This window comes from Ictalurus furcatus, chromosome 10 (genome assembly GCF_023375685.1).
Source record: "Ictalurus furcatus strain D&B chromosome 10, Billie_1.0, whole genome shotgun sequence".
NCBI classification, from domain to species: domain Eukaryota; kingdom Metazoa; phylum Chordata; class Actinopteri; order Siluriformes; family Ictaluridae; genus Ictalurus; species Ictalurus furcatus.
In genome coordinates, this window is record NC_071264.1 from 27,464,346 (window position 1) to 27,483,016 (window position 18,671).

At 36.9% G+C, this 18,671-nt stretch overlaps 1 protein-coding gene across 3 annotated transcripts; it reads left to right on the forward strand.

The window, feature by feature from the left end:
• The first annotated feature begins 6,909 nt into the window (after positions 1 to 6,909).
• Positions 6,910 to 18,485, forward strand: nqo1 (NAD(P)H dehydrogenase, quinone 1). 3 transcript variants are annotated; one of them, XM_053634245.1, is made up of 7 exons: positions 6,910 to 7,371; positions 9,974 to 10,087; positions 15,167 to 15,331; positions 16,496 to 16,626; positions 16,765 to 16,878; positions 17,557 to 17,658; positions 17,746 to 18,485. In XM_053634245.1, the coding sequence occupies exons 1-7, from the start codon at positions 7,329 to 7,331 to the stop codon at positions 18,046 to 18,048; spliced, it is 972 nt and encodes a 323-aa protein (XP_053490220.1). In that variant the 5' UTR covers positions 6,910 to 7,328; the 3' UTR covers positions 18,049 to 18,485. The 3 variants fall into 3 exon arrangements, with proteins under 3 accessions (XP_053490220.1, XP_053490219.1, XP_053490221.1); XM_053634244.1 differs by having other exon boundaries at positions 6,911 to 7,371; positions 15,164 to 15,331; positions 17,746 to 18,484; XM_053634246.1 differs by lacking the exon at positions 6,910 to 7,371 and having other exon boundaries at positions 9,466 to 10,087; positions 17,746 to 18,479.
• Positions 18,486 to 18,671: the final 186 nt, after the last annotated feature.

Consider the following 18,671-nt stretch of genomic DNA (forward strand, 5'->3'; position numbering starts at 1 on the left):
TGCAAATTGTCCAGTATAAATTTATATTTTGTATAAAAATTTACTTGCTACATTGAACATTTTATTTCATTCCAAAGACATCAAATCAGCACCAGAAGAAATGTTGGCTCTCTTGACAGGTTAATGTTGGGAACCCTGGCGGAATTTTGTGACTGTGTGAAATAAGAAATAAGCTGCTTTATTTCATTGTATTTATTTATTAACCAACTACATTACTGAGAAATATAAACATTTTTGAAATGTTTTTACCGGGCGTGCACCTAAATGAAAATCTTTAACCAGCTTCGGCAAATATTTTATTGAGGTGTGACAGCAGGAATGATGACGGTCTCTGTGGTGACATCATCACAGCCGCGCTACTCTGAACGCACTATGTGGACTGTTTATGTTCATGCTTTTTTATTTTAGATTTTAGTTCCTGTTTATGTATTTCCTCAAACCCCTTTGCACACCTAGGTTCATGTTTCCTTCGAAACGGTAGTTATGCTAAATTCAGCACAGGACCACAGATTTAGCTGTGTTTGGGTATATTCATGGATAGGTGCACATATCCACAGATATCAAAACTGGCTACTTCACACTCGGTCAGATATTAGCATTCAATCCTGTGTTAATCACTCAGAGACATGTTTGTTATCAGAAGGTATATATTTATCCAAGTCAATTACCGTTTAAATCTCTGTATAATTATTTTGTTTGAAGAAGATACTTTAAGGCCTTGGTTGATTCGGGTTCTAATCAGACGCTTGTAAGGAGTCAATGTCTAGGGGAACATGTGGTTGTCAGCCAGAACAAGTTAAGGGTACGCTGTATTCACGGGGATGAGAAAGAGTATCCTTCTGCAGACTACTGCTTTGCTGTGTTTAAATGTGCGATATAAATAAAATTTACTTGCTTATTTACTTACTAAAGAAAAAAAGACTAGGCAAATAGTCAACGCTCTTGTCCATCTCTTCTCAAGGGTAAGCATACCTAAGGAGATACTCACTGATCAGAGTACAAATTTTACATCCAAACAGATCAGACAGGTGCATACACTCTTAGGCATATGGGACATTAAGACCACTCTGTACCACCCTCAGTCCGATGGTATGGTTGAAAGATGATGCTTTGCAAATTTGTGGCAGAGACCGGTTCGGACTGAGAACAGTGGCTGCCGTACCTTACGTTTGCTTAACGTGAGGTACCACAGGCCTCAACTAGCTACTCTTCTACGACCGGTCGTCAAGGAAAAGGGTAGTTGAGCCAGAATTAAGATCGTGTTGAATTAAGATCGTGTTGACTTTGCTAAGCTTAATGCCATTTCTGCCTTTGATCCTGACCCAATGCCAAGGGTAGATTAACTTATTGAGCGTTTAGAGAAAGCCAAATATTTAAGCACGTTGGATCTGTGTAAGGGTTATTGGCAGATCCCCATGACGGAGAGTGCTAAGGAGCTAAACGCTTTCAGAGTGCCCAGTGGATTATATCATTTCATGGTTATGCCCTTTGGCCTACATGGAGCAGCGGTAACGTTTCAAAGAAAGTTGTTCAACGTTAATGTTTGTTATCAGAAGATAAATATTTAATTAATTTATTCACCATTTAAATTAATTCACCATTTAAATCTCTGTATAATCAGTTAAATCTCTCATGTTGATCTTACTTCTTCCTGCTCTTGATGGTGCCTAGATAGTGATGTGGTTAAACACATATACTTTAATAGTCTCAATTTAAGCCAGTCTGCTTTGAGGAGGCGGGGTGCTGGTGTTGGGGGGCGGGGTTGAGATGAAATAGTAGACTATGCTGCTGGAGTTTACTTTGTTATGGTTAGAGTGACACTTAGCACTAGTTTATGTGTTCATAAATATTTTTTTTTGTATTTCTCAAGACTTTTTTTTTATATATATTTTTCTTGTTGCTAAGCTTCTTACCTCATTATGCGGAATAAATAGCCATTTTATAGTACTAAGAGAAGAGGAAGTAAGGAAATGGGACAACACCCAGAGCAGACTTTTAAAGCTGACTGGATGTGTTTGCAGCCAGACTTTTGTTGTGTTTTTGTACTTTGTGTTTGTAACATCTACAAACAAAATGTGCTATTTTTTTTTTTTTTTACCTCATACTTATGATATTAAGTGTGTGTGAGCAAACTGATGCTTGGACATAGACATGTAAATTTTATCTTGTGTTTAGTTTGCATGAGCACCTGCATGTGCAAAAAAAAAAAAAAAAAAAAAAAAAAAAAAAACCTTCATGGTGGAGAAACCAAATAAATGCAAACCAGAGGTTTTGGCAAAAGGTTCCTTGGCCAGAGCTTATTGTAGACTTGAGTGCTGACATACAGTACTGAATGTAATGTGTTTTGTGATGCAATTTCTGAATATCTGATGAGAATTTATCTACATTAGATAAATCATATATGAATCACAGAAAAGGGAAATAATGAATAAATAAATATAACAAAAATATGGAATAATTAGTCTGGAAGTGTTCCTCAAAACGACACCTGTACTCCAAATCATTCAAGTTTCTGCCTTGAAAAGCTGTTTCTGTGGTAATCCGTGTATCATTCGTTCTTTCATATTCAATTAAGAACCAAATATCAGATTATAGCTGCAGGCAGCGTTTAAAGGGGCCAAGCACCAAAGGCACAGCAAGCGCAATGCAATACATAGCCTGAAGAACACGAAGAGGAGAAATAGAATGTACATTAATGAATAAAAGATAGGTTCAGAAGCACAGCTGAGAATAACATTGAACAGCAAATGAACAGAACAGCGACGTTTATTTGCATGCCAAGAGGTGGAAATGTTGAGTGCAATACTGAGCCAAAAAGAAAGGAACTGACTCTTAACACAACATTACAGACACTTTGAAGAGCTTGGGAATCAAACCCAGGCCCTTTAGGATTGAAGTTGCTTGTTTATCACAGTGTGCCACACAGAGAACGCATATTTGTGTTGCTGCTGAAGAGAATTTCCAAGATGAGAATGAGCACACAAACGCATTAGTTAGAATGATAATAGATACTGGATCATAACTTTTGACCAAATATGAATATCAAAATTCGGTTCACTTTTGTGCGGCTCGGTCCACCGATCTTCTGAGAAAATTTTGGTAAGAATTGGACAAAATTTGAACGAGTAGTGAACAAACTGAATACTGTACATTTCAAAATGGTGACTACTGTAATGATTGGAGTCTTAATGTAAGATATGGATTGTGATCACCATGAGGAGAGTAATCTGATGAACTAAATTTCTTTTCTCTAGGACAAAGTGTTCAACAATTCTAAGCATTTGAAATATTTTACTGGATCATAACTTTTAAACAAATATGAATATCAAAATTCTGTTAAGTCAGTTTCCCCCGTGACCCTGAAGAGAATAAGCGATATAGAAGATGTATGGATGGATGGATGTTAAGTCAGTTGTGTCAGGCTCTGTCCACTAGTCATCTGAACCAATTTTATTAAGAATTGGACAAAATTTGAATGAGGAGTAATGAAAAAAATGAATGCTGTACACTTTTTTGCTGAAGAGCATCTGGAGTTTCGTGCTATTTAAGGGAGCCAAACATGTAACCCTCAGAGGTGACTGCAGAAATATTAACTGCGGTTAAACCAGTCACTCTTCCTGAAACCTGTTTATTACCTGCACATAATTTATAGGGGCGTGCCATTTAGATACTGTTAGACACTTTTCAGAACGCAGAAAACGTGCGTCCTCGAGCTCTTACACCAAACACACACACACACACACACACACACACACACACACATATATATATATATATATATATATATATATATATATATATATATATATATATATATATATATATATATATATATATATATATATATATGTGTGTGAGTGTGTGTGTGTGTGTGTGTGTGTGTGTGCGTGTGTGTGTGTGTGTGTATATAACAATTGGTAATTCTTGAGATATGGTGCAAATCAGTCTCAGGACTTTCGCATGCCATTATAGAGAGGAAATGTTGCTATTTTCAGAAGTAATCAATTATAAATACTGTATTGAGGTTAGTGATTTCCCGTAGTGTTTACTTGGGGATTACTAGCAGTGTGTACTCACTACATGCTTTGTTGCTCTTCGCAACCTCTGTTTAATGAGCACAGAGAAATTGTTTAAATGTCATTGTTTAAATAATCAAACCTAAAACTTTACTTGATCCAACACTGATGGAATCTCAGTTTCAGAGATCAGATAAAGGAGCTTTTGCATATGTACACAGTATTTCAACACAAGATGAGTCAAAAACCCCTTTATTAACATGCATGAGGAGAGAAATCTAGTTTTCATAGTACACGTTGCCACAATTAACATTTAACAATTAACATGAAACGCAGTAGACAACTGTACAAACAGTCAGACAATAAACTATATACAATAGACTATACAGAACCCTATACCATAGCCTATACAACCAGTAAGCACAGCACAGTAGAATCTAGATCAGGGGTGGGCAGTCTTATCCCGAAAGTGTCGGTGTGGGTGCAGATTTTCATTCCAACCAAGCAGAAGCCACACCTGAATCTATTGAAAGCCAGGATCAACTGATTAAACAGGTGGAATCAGGTGTGCCTCCTGCTTGGTTGGAATGAAAACCTGCACCCACACCAGCCTTTTCCGGATAAGATTGCCCACTCCTGGTCTAGATAGTAGATAGTGAATAACTGTGTGTTTATGTTGTGTTTCCATGACATTTTAGGGCCATATAACATCAGGTCCAACGGCTTAATGCCTACTGATCTGCCAAAACCGGCCAGTCAGCCTACTTGTCAGTCTCTCTCAGTCATGCAGAATACGAATTCTTGGAGACAGGGGCAGGGGTCAAGACATTGGACTACTGATCGGAAGGTTGTGAGTTCAGATCCCAGCACTACCCACCTGCTTCTGCTGGGCCCTTGAGAAAGGCCCTTAACCCTCATGAAGGTATAAATGAGATAAGTGCATGTCACTCTGTATAAAGGCCTCTGCCAAATGTTTTAAATTTAAACATCCTGTGCTGCAGACAGTAGCTGTGTGTATGTTGGTCATTCTATTTCCGTGTCAGTAACAGAAATTAAAATAAAAAATAAAACATAAATGGTTGTTTAATAGTGGTTTCGATGTCCAGGCAGGACAAATGAAAACAAGCCATGTCTTGTCTTGTTTTTTCATTTGTTTGTTTTTTTTTTCTCCAGAAATTGTAGATACAAAATTGAAAAGCAACTTGTGTTTCTTTTCCTTCTTTTCTTCTTTTCAGATATTTTACCATAGACCATATTTGGCATAGATATTTACCATTGATATTTTACCAAGGAAAAACAGGCCTAGCATATTGACAATAATAACAATCTAACTGTAAACATTTTGTGACTACTGGAATACCAGTATACTTACTCATTTATACTTACTAATCAGCCAGTCGCTGATCGAAAGCTGAGGCTGCATTGGGCACAGGCTCACCAAAACTGGACAGCTGAAGATTGAAAAAATGTAGCCTGGTCTGATGAATCTGATGAATTTCTGCGGAGGCACGCAGAGGGTAGGGCCAGAATTTGGCACTAACAGCATGAATCTATGAACCCAGCCGACCTTGTGTTAACAGTCCAGGCTGGTGGAGGTGGTGTAATGGTGTGGGGAATGTTTTCATGGCACACTTTGGGCCTGGTAATAACAATCAATCATTGCTTGAATGCCACAGTCTATTTGAGTATTGTTGCTGACCATGTGCATCCCTTCGTGGCCATAATTTAATTTAATCTTCTAATGGCTAGTTCCAGCATGATAATGCACCATTTCACAAAGCAAAAGTCGTCTCAAACTAGTTTCATGAATATAATAATCAGTTCAGTGTTCTTCAATGGCCTTCCAAGTCACTGGACCTTAATCCAATAGAACACCTTTGGGATGTGGTAGAATGGGAGATTCGCAACTGAAGAACTGAGGCTGTTTTGAGAGCAAAGGGAGGTCCCACCCAGTATTAATATTACACAGTCTACAGCAATGTTGCTATTTTTACAGAAGAAGGCAGGTATTTTATCACTCAGTATTTCCACCAGAGACTATTATGAAGTAGATAGTGTTAGTAGAGCAGAGCCAGGTCCAGGTCGCAGTGTGGTCAGCCACTGTAGCCCTTACCTTTCAGTGATCACCTGATACTTGTGCATCTGTGCGTCCACCTAAAGACACCTTCGTCAATCTTATCCGGACAGGGCTGGTGTGAATGCAGGTTTTCATTCCAACCACAAACAAGCCACATATTGATGGTCTATTGAAGGCCAAGATCAACTCATTGAACATTTGTGGACTCCTGCTTGACTGGAATGAAAACCTGCACCCATACCGGTCCTTTCTGCATAAGATTGGACACCTCTGACCTAGAATGAGTGTATCCTTCAGAATGCATTCCTTTCAAAGGTACACTGACTATTTTTTATGCAGCTATGTATTAGAACATAAAATAATTCATACATAGATGCTAGGGGTTATGTTTTGCTTAATAGTTAGCTAGTTATTGATCTATTATTTCACTACCCATTGCAGGTCTGTACATATTACAGGTGTGTTATATGGGAAGTTGATACCGTCACAGGTGGTCATTTGATCGTTCTTATTTACATATATCACACTGAAGATCACTGGGTCAAGCTCTTAATTGAGAATGCCATTAAAAAGGTCATTGAGTATTAGAGCATTGAGGAGTATGGAGGGCGGGACCAAATAATAGGAATGTCTGACAGTTGTGACCTTGTGGGATAATTTGGCTTTTAACTTTTAATTGCTTTTAAACAAAACCTAATAGAGCCCAAATTCCTCGTGTTTCCTCATACTGATATAAGAGTAGTAAGTCGTCATTGGAAAGTGTGTTTTCATATTCTTTTGTTGTTGCTTTTTTTAGCGGATCATAAATCTGTGTATGGAGCCAACAGTGTCACCAAACCAGTATTACAGTTATGGGAACATTAACTGTACCGTAGAAAATTTTAAACATGCGGATAGATCGTCTCACATTACACTCCCATTGCGGAGAGTACTTCGAGCCTAATACTGAACATTCATTCAAGAAACAACAACATGCTATGCTTTGCTCAGGACATTTTTTCTGTGCTGCGATTTGCATTCGAACATTTGGCACGAACGTTCGATATGATCGACTTCTGATGCTATCAAGCACAGTTCTCACGCTCACACATCCAATGCTGGAGTTTATAGGCGGTAAAAGTCGGTAGATCATGCGTTATAGAATGCACTATATATTGTATATTGGACAAGAGGCATGTTGAAATTCTGAAGCTGTTTCTCAAAAAACACAAACAAATCCCCATGAGCTAGCTGTCATGTCTAATGGGTGTGATTTCAGACTGCAGATGGGAATAAAGAGTGAGTATGCAAGGTTCCCCAACATGTGCTTGATCTAGACATATTATCTGACCTTTTTTCTTTTTTTTTTAAAGCTACTGTAAACTCAGCTAAATGTGCCACTGGCTATGTTTCCATCCACGCATTTTTATACGAATTTTGGGATATTGCATTTTTTTAAAAAACGCTGGATAGAAACACCATATGTGAATAAAATCTTGAAAAAAAAAAAAAAAAGCACATAAAAAACTTATGCACTCAACTGAGGCGGATCATTTTTTGCTAATGTGTAGCTTGTCTACTAAACTGATTGTTTTTTTTTGTTTGTTTGTTTGGGTTTTTTTCATGCAACTGACACACAGTTAAGGAAGGAATCATTTGAAGAATTTTGAAAACTCTAGAATTCAGGGGTTTTTTTTGTATGGTGTATGTTTAGGAAGAGTTCAGGTATTGTTAAGAGTTTCTGCGTTAGGTTTGTGGTTGCCGCTTATTTAACACATACAAGGCTTGGGGGTCACAGATATCGTCCATTTATATGGTCAAAAAATTTTCAGAACCCCTGATCTAGCTATTAATAAATGGCTATTAACAAATGTGTTACTAGTCAATATGACCACTAAATTTTCTGTCTTTAAAAAAAGTCAATATACATATACTATATACACAGGACAGGTTGTGTAGTATATTGCACTCGTGTGTGTGTGTGTGTGTGTGTGTGTGTTTGTGTGTGTGTGTGTGACTGCTCTAACTTCTAACTTCAGCATTAGATGCTTGTCTCTCTGAGCCACACAACAGTAAGTGCAGCAACTTCTACTGAACACACACACACACACACACACACACACAAACATACAGTGATAGAAGCTTCAGGATTGAAAAGAGAAAATAAATTAGAAATGAGGCATATTTTATTGCAGAGAAACACAAACTGTTTGTTGCTATGAGTTAATTACGTAGTACGCTTACTAGTATTTGCTTTTCATGGTGCATGCCAGCTGTGTATTGGTCTATCTTTGTTCAAAGTCTTATGAGATTATGATATGTATACACACCTTTAACACTGTCTTCCTTTCAGAGTGTTTTCAGGGTGTATTCCAACTGGTCAATTCAGTGACCGCATATTTCATGCTGTGTCAACATAGCAAATGCACTCGGAATACAGTTACGGATATTTGGAGCATTAAACAGATACACTATATGGCCAAAATTTATTTAGATTTAGTCCCTTTGGTGTTATAATAACCGGAGACTCTTCTTAAAAGGCTTTCCACTAGATTTTTGCACATAGCTGTAGGGATTTATCCATTCAGCCCTATGAGCACTAGCGAGGTCAGACAGCGATGTTGGACGAGAAGGTCTGGCTAGCAGTCAGCATTCCACTTCATCCCAAAGGTGTTCAGTGGGGTTGAGGCCAGGGCTCTGTTCTTGAGGCCAATCCAGTTCTTCCAACTTTGTGGCAACAGTTTGTGGAAGACCCACATATGGGTGTGTTGGTCAGGTGTCCATATACTTTTGGCCATATAGTTTAGAGTCATTGCATTGCACCTTCATAGACTATTCGGTCTTTGACAGCCACTTACATGAGTCACAAGTAGGCATATCCCTGCTGGAAAAAAAAAAAAAAAACGCAATAGAAACTCATATACTTTGTACTGGTTTTAATGGGAATTGGATTGGTTTGAATGAAAACTGAAATGGTCCCTGTGGATCTCTAGTAATTTGTTGCCCTCTGTTGGTGGCATGTTGTGTCTAATGGATACCATTAAGGACCAATAATGGTTTTAATATTTAACAACTGATGGTTTGTAATAGTATTTATAGTGGAAACCATTAGAATTTCTGTGATGGTTTCTTGTGTGTGTGTGTCCCCCAGCAAGAATGCTATAAAACATGAATTGGATTTGATATCTCTGCACAAAATTCCCTCTCGTCTTTGCGTTCTTCTTCTTGTTTTTCCAGCCACATCTCATCTTTTCCAGCTGTTGCTCTCTTGATAGTATTTTCCATCTCCAGAGAGCTTGACAGCATGCAAAAATAAACCATTTTGAACGACATTGTTTATGTCAGCTGAGTTTTGAGTTGTACACTAGTGTGTACAACAGGTGGGTTCATGAACTTTCCAGAGAGAAAGCTGAGACCTGAGCTCCATTTTGAGTGCACTCTTAACACCAAAAGCAGTGAGTCCATTTGCAGAAAGTTTACTTTAACACACAAGCAGGATGATCTGATATCACATGGTCATCATCTGACTAATCACGGTCCAATCACATTTTGCCTTCAGGACTCTAGAGAGTCACTGCTTAAAAGAAGGCTTCGTAGAAGGTTTTTTTTTTTTTTTTTTTTATCTTTAAATTATATTATATTATGTTATATCCACGTAGTTGCTTGGTGACATTAACTGCGCAATTACGCGTGACCACTTCCGCAGTTGTTGATGTGACTACGACGCACAGGGGTATAATAGTGCTGTGCGTGGTTCCGCCGCACTTCGTGTGAAGTGATCCAGCTGTGAACTATTCACACGTTTTAATACCCTATTAACACGTGACGTCTAGTAACACGTGATGTCCTACAAAGCAAGGGATCCGCCTCTCCATTGTTTTTGTACGTCATATCTCAGCAGCACTTCTCACGCGAGTCCTGCTCAAGATCAAGCTCCCAGATAATCCTCCCATATCAGTGCAGTTCTCCAACCTCACAGGACTACTTACCTCTCAACCAGGAACAGCAACAATGGGTGAGATATGTTACCAACTACTTTACATTGCAGTGATTTAAAAAAAAAATTGGTTTGGTTTGATTTGGTTTTCTCATTCAGAATGTGTTCTGCATTGTGGTGTCTATGGACATTTAACTTTGCTAGTATGCAAAGCCTTTAAAAAAGTATTTTGGATATTGTTAATCGCAATCAAACTTTGCATGTAGTGTGTGTGTGTGTGTGTGTGTGAGAGAGAGAGAGAGAGAGAGAGAGAAATGCACCAGGGTAACCCCACACCCCAGGTGTATTCCTGTACACCTAAATAGTTTTCCAGTTGCATCCAAGGAGGTTGCCTTGGACGACTCCAAAAACAACATTAATGATGGTTGATATATGATGTTATTTAACCCAGGATAAATTACACACTGTCTAAAACATGCATATTATAAGCACTTGGTAATAAATAGCTGTCTTGAATAGATGTTTCTGTAAATGTTGATTTAAATCCATCACGAAACTCAGGGGGTTTTTTTTTGTTGTTGTTTTTGTTTTGTTTTTAAATGTGGCAGTGCTTTTTTTTTGCCATTGTATTAGAAAACATTCATGCTCATTCATTTATTCAAAATAATTTAGATTGTTTGTCATGTACATATTTTTGTGTATCATCTAGGCCTTCACATTTGACTGAGGCCCACCTTTTGCAAGATGTCTTTAAAACGCATTAAAAATACAGACTTGAGAATATTTATATTTTTTAAATTAATAATTACATCTTACATCTTTACATTACATTAGGGATTGATTGATTGAGTGTGTGTGTGTGTGTGTGTGTGTGTGTGTGTGTGTGTGTGTATGGTTGTCTGAGAATGAGAAAAAGAAAATCATGTATATATTTATTTTTCACATCAAATTGTTGAGGCCCCCCTGGCGGCCCCCTCTTTGGAAACCACTGATCTAGGCCAGTGGTTTTCAAAGTGGGGGCCGCCAGGGGGCGCCCGGGGGCCTCAACAATTTGATGTGAAAAATAAATACATGATTTTTTTATATATATATATATATATATATATAATATACATACATATATACACACACTTTATATAATTCCTAATGTAATGTAAAGTTGTAAGATGTAATTATTAATAATAAAAAAAAAAGGGGGGATATATTCAGAAGTCTGTATTTCTAATGTGTTTTAAAGACATCTTGCAAAAGGACGGCCTCGGTCAAATGTTAATGCCATTTGGGGGGCCTTGCCCTGGAAAAGTTTGGGAACCCCTGATCTAGGCTACACTTTGCAGTTGTAGGAATTGTATGTAGAGGATATGCAAACAAATACGAACTTGTAAATTTCTTTCTACTGTTTTTCTTTAATGTAACTTTTTTTTTTTATGAGGACACTTTATACGTCACCTACACACTACCAGGTCATTCAGTTTGTAAGGAATAAAATACTCCATAGGCATGTTATTATAGGAGACTAATCATGGGGATGGTGTCAAGTGGCCCGATGCAAAGCAGAGCTACTCTTCCCACTGTTACTGAAGTTGTATACAGTATAGTTTTAGTGATAGTTAGTAATAGTTTTCCTATTACAGCATGCATAGAAGTGTTTTATTCCTCTTAAACCACAGCAATTTACCAACACTTAATTTTTTTTATTATTATTAAAGAACGAAATGTTGTACATTTTGCTCATTTATATTTGTTTAATGTTGTGGAACATCCACAAAATAGTTAGTTCTTGTTATTACTCACTTTAAAGCAGTGACAAACAGTCATTTCTTCAGCAGACTTGCCATGATTCTGAGAAACTGAAAAGTGCAGTTTCCCTGTGATGAAATCTTCATGTTACAGCTGACTGTTACTGACGTCTGAAGTGCTGACGCCGGAGACTCCTTCTATAACGGCTACTTAATGGTCTCCTTACAGAAAACTTCACCTTATCACCAATTACACGATTAATCAGTTACGTATATGTATCATCCACCATACAAGTCTCTGTGTAGGTTGTTGTTATAGAAACGATAACGTATAAGATAAAGTGCATTAACATAAACCTGTGATTTACCTTGGAACTGGAGCTTTTATTTAATTGGGTTGAACCCTGAAATTGGGTTCAGTGTCTTGCCCAAGGACACTTCGGCATGTGGAGTCACGTGGGCCGGGAATCGAACCACCATCCCTACGATTAGTGGACAACCCGCTCTACCACCTGAACCACAGACGCCCAAAACGGTGCCACAATTTCTGCTCGGATGTGTTTGCTAGTTAAAAGGTCCGAAAACGCATGATTTGGAGGATCATGCTACACAAATCAGCTGTCCAGGAGGCTCATGAGCGGGCTCACGAGTTGAAGTAATGCTCATGATTCAACTGAATGAGTGTCTTCATCATTCCCAGCCTTTGTAGGTGACGTTTGTTAACTATAATGCCTATAGCATTGATAAACACATAAGATCTAATCTTATTTCAAAGCACACTTGCATGCAGATGTTGGCCAGTGCAGTGCAGATTTGATTAAATGTAAACCAGGTTGTGGTCAGTGTCTAAGAAACTCATTCAGACTCCATTAGATTTTCCTCTGCAAATGAGGGCCGGTCCTTTGCTCGGTTTATCGTGGAAAAGTCTGTCCTTTTAATACGGCATTGTACTTGGAAAGCCTCCAGCCTGAGACCCATGGTGATGCACTGTTTTTGTACATTTAAATTACAACGAATAGGTGGGTTCCTGATGTGTAAGCTACTTCATATATTCAATAATTCAATAAATAATGCAGATACCTTTTGGATGAGTTTGAAGACAACTGGCTTAACACAGATTTTACCCAGTGTGCCAAAACCCTTGATTAAAACAACTTAAGGAACTAACACTAATTCCTTCATGAGCTTTGTAGAGTCCTTTTCAACATGCTTTTTTCCCCCCTTTAAAACCTAATAAAACCGTATCGGATGAGCACAAATATATAATTCCATATTAAAACAGGCACAGAATAGTGACATGACCAGTGTGTGGTTAAAGGAAAATAATGAATGACTGAGTGGTGTGATGTGGCCTGATGTGAAGCGGAGTTACTATACATGTCCCGATGTGTTTCGTTGTTCTTCTACCACAGCAAATTACGAGCAATTATTATTATTTATTAATTAAATAATGACATTTGTATGTTTTCACTGTTGCATTTAATGTTGTGTTTAGCTATGGAGTTATAGAAAATAGATCACCACATTCTGACCAATCAAATTTGAGAATTGAGTACAGTGCTGTGGTATGAAAAATAGATAACTACACAGGATACACTATTTAGAAGAACAGGGGCAGCATTAATTGAATAAACATTAATTGAATTTTATTGTTTCTCGAAAAAAAAAATACAAATCTTCCAACGCATCTTTCTGCCTACTTCTGTATTTTTCAGTAAATCTAAAAGACAAGTATTTCAGTCAAATGCAAGGAGACAATTAAAGTGAGGCCTGTGATGTATAGCCAAAGGGTCCACAATTTTATTATTATATTAGAGGTAATGTTAAGTATGGTATTGTTCAATATGCGGTGGTCAATTTGATACGTCTGCATATCAAACTATACAGTATAGAGATTCACAAAAATCCACACCAACCGGTTACTGTCATTATACAGTATGAGAGCAGCCTCTAAAGGCAAAATAAAAACTATCACTGACAAATTTGTTGTGCTATTTGAAGTGTTTTTTATTTTTATTTTTTTAAATTCATTTAAGATGTCTGTATTTTTATTTGTTATTTTGAGTCTTATTTTTTGGTTCAGTTTGGACATGTATAATTTATTTACTTTAATATTTATTAATAGTTAATATATATTAATATTTATATATTTATTTCGTTTAAAAAAAAAAGTACAATACATTTTCATGGTACAGTACTGTTTATTTTTATAGTAAAGTTCAGCGTTATATTTTCATTCACTATCAATTTTAAAAAAAACTATTTAAATCGTTTATTGGCAGGTACCGCCCGACTTAGTTATTAGTATCAAATCCAATATCGGTCGACCTCTAAGACGTTAAACAGGCTGTATGGTAAAATAGCACTTATATTGTGTGTGTGGTGTAATAAAGTTACAAAATACAACTTAATCAAGCCCACACTCCCTCTTCTGAAGAAGTAGAATCAGAAGAAGAGGCTACAGGGATTTTTAAAAAATCACTAATAAGCATGCGTTTTCTTTTTTTCTCTCGAGCTAGCATATTAACGTATCCGCAGCAAGCCAGAACTGATAGATTCCCCCAGATCGTTAAGCCCTGGTATATGGGAGCTCTTTGGCTTCCAGGTGAGTTCCAACGTTTATCACAGACACGTCCACACATTTGCACTGAATGACGCAGACGAGTGACACCCAATGGTGGAGAAAGCTGGATTCAAAAACATCCACAGAGAACAACAGCTTGCTAAGAGCAGAATGCAAAATGAAAAGCCCCGTGCTTCAGACACGCTCCCTTGAGTCACACCAGTGGAGGCTTGGCCTGAGAGTTAATGTTTACTTAGTCAAATGCACAGATTACATTCCATGGAACACTTCCTCATTATTACGTTATAGTTGTTGTACTTTTATGATGTTGAATGTTTTAATCAGTTAAAAATACAAACCTATGGCTCGTTCCAGCAATGCTTATTTTTACTGTATCATATCGAGACACCACCGTATCATGTCGAATTTGAATTTTGTGTATCGTTACACCACTAACTTTCAACTAACCTCAGGGTTATAATTATTGTTTAACTAATTCATTAATTAGAACTAATTGACTGTAAATCCCTTGAATCAAAATGATTTAATCCAATAACTAAATATGATGGTAGACATTCTGTAGTTCCCTAATGTGCCTATTATTTAAGAGTTAGAAGTTGTTCAGGTGAATCTACATTGAGATCATGGGGGTACAAAAAGTTTAAAAACCTTTGTCCTTGGGAACTTGGAAAAGTAACGAATTTACATAGATTCTTTTAAGCAGAATTAATGTGCTGGCTTTTTTTTTCTCTTTCATGTAAAGATCCAAACACGCAGAGCCTCTGAAAACCTGATTCGTGTGTTTTTTTGTTTTTTTTTTAAATGTCTCTCTCTGTGTTCTTTGTGTTTCAGCAGACAAGACGGTGCTGATTGTTTATGCACATCAGAGTCCGAAGTCTTTTAACTGTGCGGCGAAGGATGCGGCCGTGAAGACTCTCACCGATCAGGGCTGTAAGGTCCTCGTGTCGGATCTCTATGCCATGAAATTCCGAGCTGTAGCAACAGCGGATGATGTCAAAGGTCAGCAAACAATCCACTTTAATAAAGGTTCCGTAGTGTTTGTAAAATCAGGGGCTGATGCTGTTCTTAACTGTGTAATACTGTAGAAATGACTAAACTCTCTTGTGCTTAAATAAATAATATGGTAATTACATTTCACCAATGATATAGTTTAGATATTATGATAACATCATGAGGTCTGGTCATGTAAAAAAGCTATAGGAATATACTCGGCCTTCCTGTAAGGGAACATAGTGAGCATGGATGCTCCCTGGTTTTTGTGGGTTTTGTGAGCGAACGTTCCAGTGCACTGAAAGGATTTTGCAATTGCCCTTAAAATGGCCGACTCCCTGATCAGTGCCCTGACTACTGAACCAGGGAGCGGATGGAGACATACCCTCAGTATTATTAGCAATGGAAACGAAGTCCGAAAAATAGGCAAGTTGTTATTTTTCAGTTAGAATTCAACATTGGAATATTGGCAATTAAATATTTTGGATTCAACATGTCATAAATCTCTTTATATTCACCCGCTAACGAGATCCAATTTACATCGGCACTCCCCTCCATGTTTACGTTTTACTGTTTTAATAATGACCTTAATGAATTCAATTTTATTAGTTAAAGAATGAAACATACTTTTTGTGTGCTTATTGTTACATTTAATGTTGTGTAGAGCGGCTGCTGTTAAAAATTCAACGCCTTCACTTTGCCCTCCGTGTTTTGTTTTTTTTCTCACTTAGTTCTCAACGTGTAACCTGATTGGTCAAGAGATAAAAAGCGGCTGAGGTTTACATTTATACGTTTTGTAAATTTACATTTACCTCATTTGTTTGATGCTTTGGTTGAAACTTACAATTGAGACAGGATGCAACACCACTTACATAGCTGTTTGTTTTCCTGGAAAAAACCAAAACAACGTTTTTCACCTTTGGAAGCAGCCATTTTGTGATCACTTCCCTGAAGTTTGAGAAATACCACGTGAATGCAGCCTAACACAGAACTTGTTTAATGTTATTTATAATTGATTGAAAAATTGAGGTCATTTATGTCCTAGACAGATATACATCAGAGATGAGGTACTGCAGGTGGCATCAATCTACATCTACATTTAAGTGCTCTTAGAGGAGAACTTCCACAGTTCCACAGCCTGCTTTGTATCCACTTGGTTTGTCCTGGTTGCAGGTAAACTGAAGAACCCTGAACACTTCCTGTACAACGAGGAGACCGGGCTCGCTTGTAAGGAGGGCAGACTGAGTGACGACATTAAAGAAGAGCACCGTAAAGTGGAGCAGGCTGACCTCATCATCTTCCAGGTCTCTTCATACGTCTCATCTTTTTAAATTTTTTTTTTTACCTCTCCCAGTTTTGTCCTCTTCTCTGCATTCTCACATTACTTATATTTCTAGTGTGAGAGAAACAAATGAAGCATTGTTTTTGAATTGTTCTTGCAGTTTCCACTTTACTGGTTCAGCGTCCCTGCTATAATGAAAGGCTGGATAGACCGAGTGATGACTCAGGGATTCGCCTACTCTCTACAGAACCTTTACGACAACGGCATGTTCAAGGTCTGAAACGCACACACTCAAACATCAGTTCCGATGGTTTTTATTGTCCTTTTTTTTTTTTTTTTTTGAAAAGTTTGACTTTTACAAACTAAAAATAACAGTTTTTTAGTTTTAGGGACAGACTGTCCTAAATCTTGTGTCTGATCCTTTAAGAGAAATTAATAAACACAGTATAACATCTTTGGACTGAGAAAAACATGTTTCAAACATTTTTTTTAAATATCACTAATGATTATAAGTATGTGCTTTATTTTAAAACTCAATCAATTTCCACCAGTTTTCTCATTTTTATTTAGTTGAGATTTCTTTGATTTTTTTTTTGTTTGTTTTTATCTATATTTTTTATTTTAAATTAGTTAGCATTTTTTGTTTCTATTTTTGTATTTGTTACTTTTTTTTTTATATACAATTAGTTTTGTTCTATATACTTGTACTTTTATATATACTTGTACTTTTTTGTTCTTTTTATTTTTCATTTTGGTTTTTCTTTTTTTACCTTTTTGTTTTAGTTTTTGCTCATAATTATTATATAATTTATATATATATATATATATATATAATATAATATATAAAAATATGATATCTCAAACCTACAGATAAATAACTAGCATGGAGGGTAATTATTTGGAGCATATTCAGCTCAAAATCACATTTAATCATGTTTATTTTATATTATAGAATAAAAAGGCCATGTTGTCATTCACTACTGGAGGAATGGAGTCCATGTACCTGCCAGACGGCCTCAATGGAGACATAAATGTTGCACTGTGGCCTTTACAGGTGAAATGTTTTGGTGTTGATATTAGACTAGACATAAATTCAGACTTTCTTGTAACAGAACTAAATAACGATATTTGTTTTGTGCAGAATGGAGTTCTGCGCTTCTGTGGTTTTCAGGTTCTGGCCCCGCAGATCTTCTGGAGTCCTGCACACACTCCTGCCGATGCGAGAGTGGCTTTGTTGGAGGCGTGGAAGACCAGGCTGCAAGGACTGCTGAATGAAAAACCGCTGTCCTTCGCCCCCACTGAGCTCTTTGAGCTCAACTTCCAGGCAGGGTTCAGACTCCGGGCAGATGTAAAGGAGGAGTTTGCTTCTAAACCATATGGGCTGACCACAGCACATCACCTGGGAAAACCTCTTCCTCCAAACAACCAGACCAAGGCTGAATAAGGAGCCATCCGAGCCGTCTGATTTAAACAAACCCCTGAAGATACAAGTTTCTACTTGAATCGTAAATCATAAAGGATGCACACAGTTAACCTGAAATGTGAAGATTTCATTTGGAAACTTATTTGATTCTGATTTAAGTTTAACCTTATTTGTCTAAAGCAAATATATGGACACAGATTTCTAAAAATAATATAAAAAAAATCCTACTGTAACATTGAACTATGTACTGTATGTTTTACATTGGGTTAACCTGTATACATGTTCTTGTATGCATGTTCCCGTGTGACTTCTCTACACCATTAATCAGTTAGGCAGTAAACTTTTGACCAAACTGAATGTTTAATTGTAGCTTACTTTAAAAAGTAAATAAATAACTTCAAAAATACACTGTAGTCATTTTTTTATTATTATTATTTCAGTCATTAAAGTTTGTAAAGCTTCTTCATAACACCACCTGCTTAATATATAAATAGATATAAATAAACTGATTTTATATATTTATCAAATGTATTCATTTTACTGAATTAATGTATTGTGTATTTATCAAATGCTGAAATTCATACCAGTTTAGTGAATTCATTCCACATCTAAAGTTCTGAATTAAAAAAAAAGACCTTTTATTT